This window comes from Eschscholzia californica, unplaced genomic scaffold, assembly GCF_041429995.1.
Source record: "Eschscholzia californica isolate CP2 unplaced genomic scaffold, dmEscCali1.0.p SCAF_1, whole genome shotgun sequence".
Taxonomy (NCBI): Eukaryota; Viridiplantae; Streptophyta; class Magnoliopsida; order Ranunculales; family Papaveraceae; genus Eschscholzia; species Eschscholzia californica.
The window spans coordinates 81,154,909-81,172,691 of record NW_028238198.1 but is presented as its reverse complement, the minus strand read 5'-3'; the positions used below and the strand labels follow the sequence as shown (position 1 = coordinate 81,172,691).

The window sequence follows — 17,783 nt, the reverse complement described above, 5'->3', positions numbered from 1 at the left end:
TCTCTTGAGAATATCTTGTAAATTGTCGTACCATAGAGGGAGGAGAAGAGAACGAACATCTTTCTTCCTTAGCCTCTTTCTTTCTCATCTTCTTCTTCTTCCACTTCTAACTCTCCCAAAAATTAGACAATTCTGAACCCTAAACCCACCACCAATTTGCTTTTTATCAGAGAGAGAGAGAGCTGATACCTCACTCAACTCTCTCACTTTCTCTCTCTACACAGATGAGATTTTTTAGAAGACTTGCGGGCATTTTGGGATTTGGAAAGGACGATCACCATGATAATAATGAAGATGAAGATGAACCCAGTAACAATCAAACTCATAATAATCGTCACCATAATCAACACAATCGTAACCTAAATCGTGGGGACGAACCAATTCGAACATCTAAAGGAGGGTTTGGAGTCAAAGTTCCAGTTGTTGTCGATCGACCTAATCTCGGACCCATACTTGTTCCTTGCAATCACGCCGATGGTGGAGTTCAAGTAATTCATTTTATCTCTCTCTCTAATTTCTATTTCTAGATTTTTTAGGTTAACTTTGTGAATCTGTCTTTGAAATTTGATTATACATTGTATTCAATTATGGACGATCTGTTGGTTCCATTAGATCATCATCAATATAAAATGATTACAAAAACTCAAAGTGAATTAGTTTTCACAAGATGAATTCCCTACTAAGAACCCCCAAATAATATTTTATTAATGGTATTAGGATTTGATGAATTTATTTGCAATTATATGCTTTTTATTTGTGTTAATTTTTCTTAATCTCTTTATGTTACTGTATCTTTGGAATAGTTATTATTGACATTGCTTTAAGGCCCTAGGGTTTTCAACAAACTGAGACTAGTTGTTATTTAAAGTTGAACTTTGTTACTAGTGAAAATCTTTTTCCAACATTCTATTTCACCCAAGATTGGGTAATTTACATGTGACCGTGGCGAAATAAAAATGAATTCTCAAGTATCTCTTGAGATACTGATTTGGTTTACTATTCGTTGTTAAGCCGAGGGACAATGATATGTTTGATCATGTAATCTATATCACTTATCTAGGAATTGGGATAATGTCTTCTTGAAGTTGCTAATTCTAAATTTGGATTATGTGGCCTTTATCTTAAAGTTGGTTTTTTTTTTCTATTTATGAAGTCATTGGGTTGCACATCATATTCGATATCTCGTAGTCTATTTGGTCAATGATTATCTAGAGGTGTATTAGGTTATCAGGCAGAACTCGTATAAGACTTGGATTTTAGCCTAACAGTGTAGAAGATACGATTAGTTATTGCCTGGTGAAATCTTATAAATCTCATAAGATGAAGTCACTTCTTGTTATGACTACTCCTTGAGTGCTGATTCGTTTATTTATGTGGTTTTACACCTCAAATGATGTTCATCCAGAATTAGAATGTTTCTCTTGTCAGTTGATTCCTTGACAAACATCTTTGAATATCATATTGTCGGTCTCGTAGTAATTATTAGCCTTCAGTCGTTCCCAGACACCTGAACCTAGTAATCCCTGCCGTCTTTTTTATGAGTTTAGATGCATAGTTGATGTTTTCCCTGTATGATCCCAAGTAAAGCTCTCAATATTGTTATGGATGGTTATTCTTCTGAGTTCTGAAGTTGTTTTTAGTTTTAAATCTCCTAGCAATACCATTAAAGATCAATCAACCAGGAATAAAGTAGGTTATCTACAGGATCAGAGTTGCGAGACATTATGTCCTTTGGTTTTCCCTGTTAATAGGGAAAGATTATGATGCCAAATTTACTTCAGACAACATGTATGTGGTGTTTTTTTTTTCTCTCAAGTTAGATCTGAAAATCATACTCGAGGTCTAAACTGACTCGAGTTCGTCCTGAAAAGAAATTGAATTACTTGTTTGAGCCTGAAAAAAGTGAAAAGAGAACACCAAACCGTTACTTGGGTTGTCAATATTCACTAAATACCAAGGTGAACTTTAATATAGAAATGTATTCCAACCAACCGAGAGAAACTTTATCATTGTGTTGTCTTGTAGAGTAGTTTTTTCCACTAGCTTATCTACCCATTAAATTAAAATGAACAACACTCTTTTGGACAAATGACACACGGATGAATAACTTGCTTTGCCTAACAGATACTGCTGGACGTACTAATATTCTGGCACATTATACTACAGGTTATTGAACTATATAGTATCTTGTTGGTGATTTTGTACCACCACATAGCGTTCAGAATGAACGGTTAGATGATCTAATGTTGAGAAATGAACTGTTAGATGACATTCTGTCGAAAGATTTTTGTTGACTTAGCATTCCCTTTCATTTTCTTCTGATAATATTGTATCATGCTTGTACATTCAGGGTTTAATGTGGTACACGAAGCGCCTTCGGATAGATGAAGACGGTGATGTTGCAGATGAGTTCCTTGACGAGGTCCTACCCCCGGCAGAAGTGTTATTAAGTACCAATGACAGAAGACAACTACCAAACAAGTTCGAGGTGAAGTACAACACAAAGCCAGCTAAAGTGAGGAAGCAGATGATTACAACTGATGGTAGAGTTCAACAGAGTGTTGAGTACCATGGAAAGCTACAATGGGTGTAAAATTTTCGCATCAGAGTGGGTTTCCGAAGCTTCAACTCTCTGTTAGATAGTGTCTCTGTCTTGAAAATTGTGGAGTAACAAACGGAACGGGTTCTCTAATCAGTATGTGGTGTTTTTTCATTATTTTGGAATGAAACGAGAAACCAAATAACCAAATTATCCTTATATCTTTTTTCAAGTGTTTTCTGTCAATCAATCATCTTCGGTCCATTTCGATTTGATTACAAATATAATGTGGAAGAAGTGTATTAATAGTATTTATTTGATTACAGACCTTAAAGTTTGTTACATCTGATTACTTACGGAGTCTAATGCACTGGAAATTTTCAGTGTTATGCTGCTTGAAATTATACTAGTGTCTTTTATCTTCAGCTAGTTGCCTTTTCTAAGTTTGTTATATCTTCTACTTGTGTTTTGAGAACTTCCAAATTCTAGTAAAAAGTTCTTAATCAAGTAACAGGCGTAGCGAAAAAGGTGGCGGTGCTGCTGGTGTTTGTTGGCCGATTTTCCAACTACCTCCGAGGAGAAATGTGTTTGAGGAGTAGTAATATAAATGTGGTGTGTAGAAGAAAAAGGTTTACACTCTCATTACACCTTTCATCCTTACTCTTTCTGCCTAGGCATTCCATCTTCCCTTGGATTCAAAAACATTGTATCGCCTATTCTAAACGTGGGCAGTGGGCACCTGCCCTTTACCTAATGAATATGTGGAGTCAGCTTGGCTTAAGATCGTCTCTAGACCAACATTCCTTCACTAGCATCTCTCATCTTCTATCAGAGTGGAAATGGCAGAAGCCAAGAAGGTTTACATTCTGCATACACATTTTTCTTCGACTCATTACTAGATTTCTCATATAACCCACACATATGCTGGTGGTGGGTTGAATCATTGCCGCTAACTTAACCTAGAAACTGATTTAATGAGTTGTTTGTGTTATTATTGTTGTTACCCTCTTGACCAGAATCTTGTTGTTGTTGTCGTCGTCGTCTTTGAAGATGTAAATCAGGACGATGAAGTTGAACCATACGCCATGCAGTATCAAAACCTAAAGTCATACCGTGTTGGGTTTTCCTCCTAGTGGGGAAACCTAGTTGGGTTTGGATTAGGAAACCAAACCCGGGTCCGAGTCGAGTTTCTTTGGGTCAGTTACTTATGACGGTGGAATTAGGATTAAGGGGGAGTCTATAAATACTACCTTAACCTAATTTAGATGTTCTGAGGAGCACCAAAGGGGGCAACACAATTAGAAATGCACAAGAGAAGACGGGAGAGAAGGAGGTTGCTGAGAAGAGCGGGGCAGAACTTTTTCAGCACGCGCAGTCTTCGTTGTTCGGAAAATCCGACGGTGAGTTATTCTCTGATTAAGCTGAAATTTGGCAGAACTGTTCTTGACATATTCATCTAGTATTTTTACGGAGGGATCGTTGATTGGTGTCCGGAATCCTAGTGAATTTAGAGTCGTTTTGGACTGTAAATTTCTGGGCTGTTTTGTTCTTTCTTGTGAGGGTTTCTCCGCGTTTCTTCGTGTTTGAGATTGATTCTTTTGGAAGAGTCTGAGTCTCGGGTGGATGTAGTCTGTAACTACTTTGCTTATTATAGTTGATTTGGTTGGACTACGAGTCCCGTGGTTTTTACTTCTCACATTGAGGAGGTTTTCCACGTTAAAAACCGTTGTCTTATTTACTTTCAGTTCTTTGTTTAATGCTCCCACATATTCTTCTGTATTATCCTCGTAACTAACACAAAGGGGAAAAACTTTATATTCCGCTGCGCCTTAGTGCCTGTTTTTCCCAACATACCGTACAGGGGAATGATGATGGGTGCAGCCAGTGCAACTACAACTAGGGGTGTACTCGAGTCGAGCCGAGCCGAGTAGTAAGATGTTCAAGCTCGGTTCGTGTATTTGACTGTTTGCTCGAGCTCGAACTCGTTAGAGTAATTGTCCACTTGTTCAAGTTCGACTCCTATAAGTTTGAAAGAGCTCGAGCTCGAGCTCTCATTGTTTTAAGCTTGTTTATCAAAATACTTCAAATTAAAACAACTTCATAAATTATCAAAATACTTCAATAATCATTTATCCCATACAATAATAATGGTTGATATTTCATGTACAAGTTTCAATAGTAACACGTAATTATGTACTCGCTCGCGATACACTAAAGATTGATCAAGCTTAGCTCGTTTACATAACCGAGTATGATTTTGGACTCGTGTTAAGCTCGTACTCGTTAATCTTCCAGTCGAGTATGAGCAATAGTCGAGCCAAACTCGAGCAACTCGTTTAAAGCTCGGTTCGTCTACACCCCTAACTACAACCCCTTTGCCTCCAATAACTTCTTTTTTTAAGTTAAAAGAAAATTAATATCATTTTTTTTTATTATAAGTTATTGTATTTCACAAAGGAGTCAGAACTTAGAGCATCCAACTTGCATTGTGCAAGTGAGGTCCCACTTTATTTCAACAAAAAGAAAAAAGTGAGATCCACGTTCAAATTGTCAATTGTCAAACTTTTATATTCAGTAATAATCTTTAGGGTTTAGAAAGAATAGATTACCATAAGAAGGAAGGCTTGAATCCCTTAAGATAATCGATTTCCTCTCTCGTGTTCTATCTCTTGTTCGTCTGTCGTCTCTCTCTCTCTCTCTCTCTCTCTCTCTCTCTCTCTCTCTCTCTCTCTCTCGCTCTAGCCTTCTAGATGAGAAACGTGTTAAATAGTTCTTAGGGTTAATTCCATTTTGCCCACCCAAAGATGGCCAACTCGCCAAAATGGCCCCCTAACTAACGTGTAAAGATAACCAGCTTTCGGTTTAGTCCCTTTTTCATTGTATTTTAATCCGTTAGACATTAGTAAGTTAGCATTTTCTTGCCACAAATACCCCTGACCGTATCTTCTTGTCAACCCAAAACATTTGGAATTCCAAAACTATTATAACATATCAAATAAATTCACTTTTTTCAATTTTTTCAAAATTTATTTGTTTTCCTCTTTCTTACATCGAGTAATGGAAAGCATTCGATAAATGGATGTGTTACTCAAGATCTCTCTCTCTCTCTCTCTTATCAAATAATAACTCTTGAACCAAGAAGAAGCCATTACTGAATCTTCACAACCCAAACTCAATTCACATATATATACTCTCTCTCTCTCTCTCTCTCTCGAGAGAGAGAGAGAGACATCTAGGAGGATGTTTTTGAAAAAAATCCTATATGGGTTCTATTGTATCTTGTTCTGGAATGGAGACTGAAACTCCTAAACCTTTCAGTAAAAAGGTAGTAACAGATTTACTCCTTATTTTTTTTCATGTTGAAAGATTATTTAATACTAAAATCAACCCCATCATTTTTTAGTCCCTTTTTCATTTTTTACTCTTTTAATCCGTTAGACATCAGCGCGTTGGCATTTTCTTGCCACAAATACCCCTGACAGTATCTTCTTGTCAACCCAAAATATTTGGAATTCCAAAACTATTATAACATATCAAGTAAATTCACCTTTTTCAATTTTAGGAATACACTCTGGATGACCCTCAAAATGAGAAGTACGTTAATGGTGATGAACGTAAAAAACTAAGCATTGACAAGATTACTCAAAAGATGAGTGTTTTAGCTCATCTTATGTAAGGAATGTCTGACTTTGGTTCCGCCAAACGTCGTGTCGTCAAAGGAGGTTATAAAAGCGGATACTGGGAAAGACAGTGATGAGACACAAAAATGTCTCATCTGAATCTCTTATCTAGGACTAGTTAGTCTATTTCGAGCAGTTACTCTGAAGAATTGTGTGTATTTCTTGTCCAAGTGTCTTCTACGGAATTGAGCTAAAAAAATAGACAACAACAAGAGAGGCATAAGAAGGGCATTTTGGTCATTTTTTAGATAAGAGTAATCTGATTATTTGATCAAATTTGTTGCTCGGATGGAAAGTAGAGTCCAAGACGAACCCGTAAGCGAAAACAGAAGTCAAATCGGAGTCTGGATGAGCAAAATAGAGCAAATCAAAGTGGGTCAAAGTCAATTGACTAAATTTGAAGTAAAGAGCCTTCAAGGGACACGTGGCGCGCAGGTGGGTAGTAGATCTGGCGGCGTGGATGAGTTGCGGGATACTTTCGGGCTACCCGAGTGTGTTCCGAGCTGTACTCAGTCGTGCTAAATCGATTGAACTGCTTTTGTTGTTTCCACGCACTTGGCTTCATCCTAGCGCGTGTCATTGGTTCTTAAACCGCCCGCAAAGTACTGAATCGTTTCTATTTGACAGCACGCCCCTAAGGGCAAGTCCAAGGTGGGGTTGGGGCTCCCAGCCCCACTGGGAGCCCCAACCCCAGGGCTCCCGGGTTGGAGCATAAGGGGGGTCTGGACGCGGGCGTGTGAGCGGAGCGCATTGGAGCGTCACGGGCGGTTCACTTATCTTCCAAATGTGTTAAAATATTTCTCAAATAGAAAAAGGCCTAAAAAACCAATAAAACATAAATTTCTTAATAACTAGTAAATTTTTTGAATGGTAGATCTGTAAAGGATCTCTATATCTTCCAAATGTGCTAATAATATTTGTTTGAAATCGTAATAATAGGAATTAACAGAAAATTTCAAAGATTCGACAAACAAATACCATAAATATTCTCTTAGAGCTCTCTCACTAAATATATATATATATATATATGTACGTATGCATACACATACATTATACCTATACCGTATGAAACCAAGGCTTCAAGCAAACATGGGTATCCAATTCTTGTTAGTGTTGGCACTTATAGTTTTATCTTTGAATCCTCATCATGTAGCCACTTTATCTATAGAAGAAGATTTGGAATTCCAAACACAACTTAAGAGTTTGAACAAACCCCCCATTAAAACTATTCATGTACTTTTCTCCACTCATTTTCTATTCTCCCTTTCACAAGTTGTTTCTATTTTATTTATTAAATAACAACTAGTATTACATCCAACTTTTGTTATTGTTATGTGTATGAACTAACATTAGGTTTCTCTTATTTTGTATATTGAAAGAGTGAATGGGGTGACATTTATGACTGCGTCGACATTCACAAGCAACCTGCATTCGATCACCCTTTGCTAAAGAATCACAAAATCCAGGTTAATTTATTATCAATCAATTTAAGTATATCATGTTTGTTCTCACACCCAGCTTACACTTAGCTATGGTCTAAAAATCTTTTTAAGTTTTTTTTTCCTCAAAGAAATAAATCTATATATTGTACCAAACGTGAAAATAAGTTGACCATACGTGTATCATGCATTTCTTTTTCAGATGGAGCCTAGTTCAGATCTAATTAGAATGAGAGATGCAACTTCCTTCAAAACTAGTAAAAGTAAGGAATCAAGTTTAAGAAGTCGAATAGAAGGATGTCCTGAAGGATCGGTTCCCATTCGAAGGACAAGCAAAGAAGACCTAATTAAAGCAAAATCTATTCAACCTAATGAATATGTTTCTGATGAAATTGTAAGTATTCGTCAATCAACTACATTTACAATTTTTATTCATCAATTAGTAGTTTCACTATTAAGGAGTATTTATTTATTGATATTGGTTGTTAACTTTAAGTAATATGTCTTGTTTAACTAAAATATTTAGAGAGCAGAGGTTGTGCACCAAGGGGTTGGGGACACCTATTTTGGAGTCAAAGGAGCCATAATTGTGTACAATCCCATTTTATATGCCCAAGATCAATACAGTTCTGCAGAAATTGGTCTTATTTCGGGACCTGACGAACAATACACCGGAATACGTGCTGGTTGGATGGTTAGTGTATACTTCATCTCTTAATATAAAGATGCCGATGTTGTTTGTGATGGTGGGCTATATTGGATTTGAACTTTTTAAATATATCAGGTGAATCCACAACTTTTTGGCGACAATAGGACTTGGTCGTTTATATATTGGACGGTAAGTTTGAACAGAATTGACACACATTTTATTCAATGAGGTTTAGTTTGTTTTTATTTTCTAATGGATAAGTTGAAAATTTGATGCATGGGTTTGGAGCAGACTGATGCTGGTCGAACCACAGGTTGTTATAATGTTCTTTGCAATGGTTTTGTGCAAGTTTCCAATTCCATTGTTCCATCTTCTCCAGTGGCAAATATATCTGTTAAAGATGGAGTTCAATTTGAAATTCAAAATTATGTATTTCAGGTATTTAAATGCCTTACCTAAACATACATGTACATTTACCTCAACCAATTGTAAAATACATATCTCTCTCTCTGCAGTCGAATGAAACAAAGGATTGGTGGATATGATATGAAAATGAATTCGTCGGATACATCCCAAATGCACTTTTACCCTTAATTTCAGTGGGTGCGACAAATGTTCATTGGGGTGGACGTGTAAAGATTGGAAGTATGAAAAAAAGCGTTGCGATGGGAGCTGGAAATTGGCCAAATTCTAAAAGTTACAGTCACGCGTGTTATATCTCGCATATGAAGTATGTAAATGAGAAATATGAAGAAGTAAACCCCAATGAAGATAATATGGTAAAGCAAGTGGGTTGTAATGCATATAAGTTGGAATATGATGGGTACAAAAAGGGTCTGGAGCATATAACTACCTTTGGAGGACTTAGTAATTTCACTTGTTAATTTAAATTTTAAGTAACATTTTTTGCTACTTACTATCTTATTTTTGGAAATGACAAAATATTTATTGATATAATATATAAAAATGATACTAATTACTATTACAAATTTACATTAAGAAATTCTCAACTTAAGAATAATATATCGAAAGCAATTTTCTCCTCAAAAATGTCTCTTGGTGTCCAGTCTTCCTAACCAGTCGTGTCCAGTCATCTGGCGGACACTACGATAACTACCTCTCAAACTTATTCATGAAAGGGATCAACATAAGTTTCTCATTATCTTGTTGTGAGATTTGTGTTGTGAACAACTCAGGAAATAGTGTGGTCTATAGTAGGTTTAGGGTTTGATGTGATTTCTTGCCTTCCTGGCAGAGGCAACAACATGAAAAAATACTTAGAATTCTCATCGCCTAAGTTTATGGAGCTGTCTCTAGATTTTGTTTTCCAATAGTGTTCATGTTGATTATAGGTTTCTTCCATTTACTAAACAAAGTATGAGCCTATGCCTAGGAGGATCTTGATCCATTGTCAAAATTATTGTTTCTCCAGGTTAGTTCAACCGAAGTTTCAAAAATAAATACAAGTAGAATAACTTAGAACACTTGGGAAGGTAAATCAGACAATAACATGGAGAACTTCTAATCCTTGAGCTCAATGATCGATCTTCACCACCGAAGAATCACCTACTTTCTGGCAAACAAGTACTCGGTCATGGGACTTGATAACCCCGGAAGCTTTGCCGTGATCAAAAGCAACCTTCAAAATTGACTCGTTCGTGGCACTTGTTGATTCAGCTGGGTGCCTAGGATCTGCAAGCATGGGAAAAGACCTCTGACAACAAGTGATTGCCTGGCCTCAAAGGCGCCGGTGAAACTCCAACGAAGTTGATTGATTTTGAGCCGAGAGACAACAACTGATAGCACAGACATTGTTGACCTGTACTTTGCGATTAATCTTGCAGCCTGTAAGAAGTTGAACTAATCGAATATCAATCTTATTAGCTAGGTTATTCCAAAAGTACAATTACAATGTATATGATATCCTTATATAGTCTTTAGAGAGAGAGAGAGATTAAACAGTATTAGAGAGAGAGAACTAACTAACATTAACTAACTAATGGAATAGTTAGTTTATATTAACAGCCTAGATAAGAGCGCCCTTAACACGAGTGCCTTGTGGTAAAATAAGAGTGCCTTCAATTATAGCCGAGTGTGCCTCTATCCGTATGTTAGTTATGGTAGTTAACTTCATCTTCTCCAACTCTTTTATCAGCTGCATCTTCCTCTTATCCTCTATCTCTCACAGCCCCCCTCAAACGAATGATTCGATATTGGGGAGAACCATGAGTTTGCTTCGAATGAAATCAAATTGAGAGGAGAGAACACCCTTTGTAAAAATATCAGCCAAATTTGCTTCAGATGAAACAAATTGAATCTCCAAAGTTGAACTCATAACCAAATCTCGAATGAAATGGTAATCAATCTCAATGTGTTTGGTTCTAGCATGGAATACTGGATTAGAAGCAAGATATTTGGCCCCCATATTGTCACAGGAAATTCGAAAAGGAACAGAAACTGAAACCCCAAGTTCCTCAAGTAGATAGGACATCCATAAGAGCTCAGATGTTGCAAGAGACAGAGCTCTATATTCTGCTTCTGTGGAAGACCTAGAAACTGTTGTCTGCTTCTTTGAAGACCATGAAACCAAAGAAGAACCAAGAAAAACACAATACCCACTTGTAGATCTTCTAGTATCGGGACATCCCCCCCAATCAGAGTCAGAAAAGGCTTGTAACATAGAAACATCTCCTGACTTAAGCAAAATACCACCTCCAATGGTGCCTTTCAGATACCTTAGGACCTTTTTGAGAAGGATTAAGTGAGAAGTCCTAGGCTCATGCATAAATTGTGATAAGTAATTGACACTATATGTCAAGTCAGGCCTAGTCATAGTAGCATATTGCAGACCCCCAACCATGCTTCTATAGAAAATAGGATTGTCAATAAGCTCACCATCTAGCTTAGAAACCTTCTTGCCAGCTGAGATAGGTATTAGACTGGGTTTAGAGTCAGAGAGTCCTGACTTTTCCAACAACTCAAGTGTATACTTAGTTTGAGTTAAAAACAATGAAGAAGGCTCTCTACTAACCTCAATTCCAAGAAAATAATGAAGATGTCCAAGCCTCTTCATAGCAAATTCTGTGGCCAGGACAGCAAGCAGTTGATCAAGCAAGGAGTCTGATGTACCAGTGAGGATGATATCATCCACATAAAGCAAAAGCACCATCATTTGTTCACCAGATTGAAACACAAACATTGAGGTGTCTGAAGCACTTTTGGAAAATCCCCAATTCAGAAGATATGTAGCAAATCTTGTAAACCAGGCTCTTGGAGCCTGTTTAAGCCCATAGATGGCCTAGTGCAGATGACACACATGATCAGGATATTGGGAATCAGAGAACCCTGGTGGTTGTCTCATATAAACTGTCTCAGTAAGATGCCCATGAAGGAAGGCATTTGAGACATCCAACTGCTGAATAGGCCAATGTCTAGAGATGGCTAAAGTGAGAACAACTCTAATGGTTTGTATCTTAACAACTGGGCTAAATGTCTCCATATAGTCAATGCCCTCTTGCTGATTATACCCTTGAGCTACAAGCCTAGCCTTGTACCTTTGGAGAGACCCATCTGAGTGACATTTAACCTTGAATACCCATTTACACCCAAGGACATTCATATGGGTGGTTCTTGGTATGAGTGACCATGTTCCATTTTTGAGAAGAGCTTGAAATTCCCCTTCCATGGCCTGTTTCCATTTTGGGTCTTTAATTGCAGTTTTATAGCTTTTTGGTTCTGCTATAGATGAGGAAGAGTGAGTGTTCACAGTAGGAAGAGCATGAGGTACTGAGAAATGAGCTACATGGTTAGGAATGGTCTTGGGTTTAACAATTCCACTCTTGAGTCTTGTCTGCATAGGGTGTTTAGTGATATTGGGTCTTGGATCCTCCTCTTCTCTTAAGCCAGAACTTTCTTGAGAAGGTGAACCAGTAGGAGATGAACCCTGGTCATCTATTGCAGGAGATATGTGTTCTGATGATGATACAGTAGGTGAAGGGTATACTTGATCATCTAAAGAGTATGTGGAGTGATATGAAGGAACAGACATATCAACATTGATTGGAAGAGGTGGAAGCTGTAATGCTTGATAAGGAGAATTTGACTCTTTCTGTGATTTTGAACTTGAAAGGGACTTGTCTATTTCAAAAGGAAAGGTAAACTCATCAAAGATAACATGCCTGGATATGTACTCTCTACCTGTCTCAATGTCTAAGCACTTATATCCCTTGTGTGTTGGGCTATACCCAATAAAAACACACCTTGAAGACTTAGGACTTAACTTGTCAGGCTTAATGTTTCCTAAGTAAGGATAACATAGAGAACCAAACACTTTTATCATAGCATAGTCTGGACTTTTATCAAATAACATTTCATAAGGAGTTTTATATGAGAGAAGCTTACTTGGAGTCCTATTTATGATATATGTGGCAGCAGAATAAGCATGGAACCAAAACTCCTTAGGCATAGAAGCCTGAAACAGCAGTGTATTTCCCACAGAGGTTATCTGTCTGTTCTTCCTTTCTGCTCTCCCATTTTGTTCAGGAGTGTAGGGACAAGAACTTCTAAAGGTAATTCCACATGACATAAGATGAGCATAGAAGTCCCCTTTACTGAGTTCAGGAGCACCATCACTTTGAAAGCACTTGATAGATAAAGAAAAAAGTCTTTCATTTTGTGTCTGGAAGTGTTGAAAGCATTTCAAGCTCTCTGACCTTAGCTTCATAGGGTAAATCCAAAAAAATCTACTATAGTCATCAAGAAAGAGTATATAATATCTAATTCCTGTCTTAGTAGTGACAGGTGATGGCTCCCAAATGTCACAGTGTACCAACTGAAGAGGAGCTGTGGTTGAACTTAGTGATGTAGAGAAAGGAAGTCTCTGACTCTTCCCTAATTGACATGATGAACAGACATCTTTGAAGTTCTTAGATGTTATCCTAATCCTCTTCTCCCTTTCTAGAAGTAAAATGACCTCTTGAGATGCATGGCCTAACCTATTATGCCATGTTTCAGCTGTTCCTCTAGCCAAATAGGCCATTTCTGTGTCTTCTTTAGGTGTGACATAAGGGTCCATCTGAAAATCAATACTGTAAAGATTGTTTACCATTGGTCCTTCTCCCAAGACATCCTTGGACCATAAATCTCTTATTAAGAAACCCCATGGGAGAAATTCAACACTGCAAAAGTTCTCTTTTGTAAATTTTGAGATAGACAAGAGATTCTTTTGAATTGTTGGAACATGAAGCACCTTCTTGAGATGAAATGTGTGTGAACCAGTAGCTAAACTTGCTTGTCTGTACTAGCAATATGTAAACACTTTTCATCTCCTATAAGAACACCATTCTTTCCTTGATAAGGAGTAATATGTTCTAAAACTTCTTGAGAATGTGTCATATGGCTTGTTGCTCCTGTATCAGCTATCCATCTCTTATCTTTATTGTTTATAGAGATATAGCTGCTTTCTTGTGACTCACTCTCAATTTCTTCCTCAGCACCAAAGTGAGCTTGCTCATCTTCTAGTTCAAGAGGGTCAGATTCCTCTTCTTCTTCCTCTTCTTCTTCATCTTCAATTTCTTGAAGATGTAAATTTGCAAAATTCCTACTTGCTGATCTTGAAGCTTCTGAGGAGAAGTCCTTAAACCTAAGCCTGCATTGTCTGGCTGTATGTCCCCACTTATAGCATATCCCACAAGGTACTGTGGTGAAATCAAAAAAATTATTCCTATTTTGAGAGGAAACCCTTAAATTGGGTCTGAATGGTGTCTTTTGACCATTTTCAAGAATTTGGGTCTGATTAGAAGGCCTCATAGATGATGATCTTGAGCTATTTCTATTCTGTACTTTCTTGACAAAGTATAGCTCACTTGAATCATTATTTGATTCTTGCTCCTTCAACCATTGTTCATGATGGATCAATCTGCTTCTTAATTCACCAAAACTCAGATTACTATCTCTATTTTGTATGGTAATAACAAATTGAGAGTATTCTCTTCCTAAACCTTGAAGAACTATTCTTATTGACTCACTTTCACTCACTTTATCATTCACAGCTACAAGAGAATCAGCAATATTTTTGATTTTACTCAAGTATTCAGATATGGGAATCGATCCTTTCTTTATATTTTGAATTTTATTTCTCAAAGAAGACTTCTGTGCTTCAAATTCTTGAAGAAATACTGTTTCTAAGTAGCACCATATCTCCCTAGAAGTCTTTAACCCTAGAATATCAGATGCTATAGAATGTGTAATTGTGGCTTTGATGCATGATTTCACAAAGCTATCGGTTTTTCGCCATTGAAGGTAAGCTGGGTTTGCTATATCTCTTCCTTCCTCTACAATCAATTGAGAGGGTTCACTATAGGTGCCATCGATGTAGCACACTAGGTCATTGCCAATTAAGGCATTTTCAACTTGATCTTTCCAAACAAGAAAGTTCGATCCATCTAATCTCGCAGATATTAAATTCATAAGATTTGGATTGTAAGATACCTGATTTTGATTTGAATTCATCTTTGATTGCTTGAAGTTTAATGATGATGATAAAGACTGTATCTCTGATTCCTTGATGACAGAAGATCAGCTTTCTTCCTTGTTCTTGATTTCGGTTTGCTCTTCGAAAATCAATTTTAGGGTTTTTTGCTCTGATACCATGTAAGAAGTTGAACTAATCGAATATCAATCTTATTAGCTAGGTTATTCCAAAAGTACAATTACAATGTATATGATATCCTTATATAGTCTTTAGAGAGAGAGAGAGAGATTAAACAGTATTAGAGAGAGAGAACTAACTAACATTAACTAACTAATGGAATAGTTAGTTTATATTAACAGCCTAGATAAGAGCGCCCTTAACACGAGTGCCTTGTGGTAAAATAAGAGTGCCTTCAATTATAGCCGAGTGTGCCTCTATCCGTATGTTAGTTATGGTAGTTAACTTCATCTTCTCCAACTCTTTTATCAGCTGCATCTTCCTCTTATCCTCTATCTCTCACACAGCCCTTCCAGAGGAGGTGAAGACAATAATTACGGATGCCTTCACTTTAATTGCAGCTCGACCTGCTGACGAAGCAATAGATTCCAAGTGAGTCATGGGTTCTCCGACATATGTCATAGATTCTCGAAATATAAATCTTGATTGCAAACCTTTTCAGCCTCAACACAAATTTTACCAACAGGGTACAATCCTCTAAAGGTCTCGGCTCCAAGAAGAATAGCATCAGTACCAATAACACGGCATTAGCAACATCAGTTGCCTCAGCACGAATTGGTCTCAGGTTGTCAGTCATACTGTCGACCACACGTGTAATGACTGCAGGTTTTCCGGTCATGTTACACTTGTAAACTGCAGCCTTTTGAACTAAGAAAACCTTCTCGAGTGGGACCTCGGAGATCTATGCCAAGGTTTCCTCGAGAAAGGATAATTCCATCTGCTTCATGGAGAATCTCGTCGAAGTGAGTTAATACCTCAACACTTTCAATCTTCGCGAAAATTTGAGTTTGACTCAAGTCACCTAATTTTGGGAGAAACTCGAGAGCTTGTCGAGCATCTTCTGCATGCCGCGTATACGATAGGGAGAGGAAGTCGATATTGTTTTTAACGCCCCATGTGCTTATGTTTTCTTTATCTTTGTCAGTCAATGTTGGCAAACAAACTGGTGTCCCCTTTCTTCTCTGCCTTAGCTAGTCCATCAAAATTGATGGGTAATCTTTCTGAACTTGCTTCTTTATCTTGATCCGGAGTCAGATTGACAAAGCCATCAGCTTTAAGCAAAATTGGTCCCTCACTCTTGTTAACAACTCGCAATTCTGCTCCAACGGTATCTAACCGCGCACCAGATATCCCAGCCTTGAGACATCCTGAAATAACCTCGACAGATCTCAATTTTGCACCTAGTGTTCCGACGATTCTTATCATTGAAGAGTAAAAGTTAGCTTTTGAAGGTTCAAGGATGGAAGCCATCCTGATAGGCTCTTCGAGGAGCAAGTGTGTTATATGCATTTTCGAAAAACTAAGATTTACAGTTCAGACTTGATTCGTTCACCGGGAGTTCCCTGGATCCAATCGGAGAAGATCAGCCGCTGCCGAACAAGAAGAAGAAAACAAAATTCTCTCCCCCACAGATTTTAAAGAGAGTATGAAGAGAGTTGAAGTAATTCTTATTCCACTTGTCTAGCAATAATCTAACTTGTGATAGTTTTATAGTTAACACACTGTTGACTTGTTGAGGTGGGTCCTCATTGGGAGTTCCCAAACTTTGTGGATTTCCACTTTACATTTGAGGGTCTTCTAGCCAGCCTTTATGTGCACTAATAAGGGTTTATGGGCAGAGGCAACAAGAGCTAGATGGTGAATTGGGTATCGGGATTCAGGGAACCACAAATTCCGATTCGATTCTTGGATATTGTTGGGACCCCCTCTCATGTTATTCCAAGTAAAGAGTTCTGAATCCTATGACTAATGGGTTGAAATTCTCTAACAGTTGACGTAATCCCCCCTATTTTCTCATTGACATCCAAGATAGAATTAATGTCCCCGACCAAGACCCGTGGTACTCCTTCAACGAGAAAAAAAAAACTCGTGGTACTATAGATGCAACTAAAGAGACTTAACTGCAACTTGTAGCCTCTTGAGTTGCAGGCCCATTCGTTTCCACCTTCTCATCAGTATGCATCATATTCTCCGCTCGTGTTTCTTATTAGTTGCATGGGTCCTGATTTTTTGTCTGATTCTCTGCTTCTAGCGGTGTAACTGTACGTTCTTTAAATTTGAAAGGTGACCGATCCAAAATTCGACATGTCTTATAGAGAGAAATCGGAAATGGTGTGTAGTAGAAATCAAACCGTTTTTGAAATCTACCCTGCACTTTTGAGCCATGGTACCAATTTGCAGTGGTTGCTTAACATTAAGGTTAATCTCAAATTTGATTTTGTCTTTAACTAGTTTGGATCATTTGAGTTTTATCACCTCTCCTAGAGGCAATATGGTGAAGGTCTGCCTCAAATTGTAAACATTTTGGAATGTTTCTCAATTCAACTGTGAAGGTTTCATCATTCATCTCAAAAGTTGTTATATTGGTATTTGTATGCAATTTTTTGAGGATCAGAAGGTTATGAGAAATAACATAGGGTTTATTATCAAACACAGATTCTATATGAAAGGAAAAAAACCATAAGCATTGCTTCAAATTTCGACATTGGTATATATGTTGGACTACAAATACTGCATACATTTGTAAGACAAAACACAATAGACACAATGTATTTGTTCAAATACCACTACAATTCTTCTAACAACTACATTGATAATATCTCATATTTTTGTTAAACTAACAAGGAAAATAACCTAAAAGCACTCCTACTTACTAAACCTAAGATGAACCCTCTAATGTTGATCTTGGTGCTGGAGGAGAGGAAGATGAGCCAGATGAAAGATGGGGTATTTCTTCATTGGGTACATCAACAACCATCTCAACCTC

At 37.5% G+C, this 17,783-nt stretch overlaps 2 protein-coding genes and 1 pseudogene across 2 annotated transcripts; 2 read left to right on the top strand and 1 right to left on the bottom strand.

Moving 5' to 3' along the window:
* On the top strand, positions 1–2,964 carry LOC147569815 (phospholipid hydroperoxide glutathione peroxidase). Its single transcript, XM_086656335.1, has 2 exons — positions 1–488; positions 2,351–2,964. The coding sequence occupies exons 1-2, from the start codon at positions 225–227 to the stop codon at positions 2,591–2,593; spliced, it is 507 nt and encodes a 168-aa protein (XP_086512461.1). The 5' UTR covers positions 1–224; the 3' UTR covers positions 2,594–2,964.
* A 4,344-nt stretch (positions 2,965–7,308) lies between these two features.
* On the top strand, positions 7,309–9,151 carry LOC147569814 (protein neprosin-like). The gene is made up of 7 exons (XM_086663460.1): positions 7,309–7,452; positions 7,599–7,685; positions 7,861–8,052; positions 8,185–8,352; positions 8,443–8,496; positions 8,599–8,745; positions 8,823–9,151. Exons 1-7 carry the CDS (start codon positions 7,309–7,311, stop codon positions 8,850–8,852), a joined length of 822 nt encoding a protein of 273 aa, XP_086519586.1. The 3' UTR covers positions 8,853–9,151.
* Positions 9,152–9,841: 690 nt separating this feature from the next.
* Positions 9,842–16,306, bottom strand: LOC147569813 (pyruvate kinase 1, cytosolic pseudogene; annotated as a pseudogene).
* Between the last annotated feature and the right edge of the window lie 1,477 nt (positions 16,307–17,783).

Excerpts from the sequence above, each read along its gene's own strand:
- LOC147569815 (XM_086656335.1), top strand. The coding sequence starts at position 225 with ATGAGATTTTTTAGAAGACTTGCGGGCATTTTGGGATTTGGAAAGGAC. Across the intron at positions 489-2,350 it reads ACGCCGATGGTGGAGTTCAA|GGTTTAATGTGGTACACGAA; the intron begins GTAATTCATTTT and ends TTGTACATTCAG.
- LOC147569814 (XM_086663460.1), top strand. The coding sequence starts at position 7,309 with ATGGGTATCCAATTCTTGTTAGTGTTGGCACTTATAGTTTTATCTTTG. Across the intron at positions 7,686-7,860 it reads TAAAGAATCACAAAATCCAG|ATGGAGCCTAGTTCAGATCT; the intron begins GTTAATTTATTA and ends TTTCTTTTTCAG. Across the intron at positions 8,497-8,598 it reads GGTCGTTTATATATTGGACG|ACTGATGCTGGTCGAACCAC; the intron begins GTAAGTTTGAAC and ends GGTTTGGAGCAG.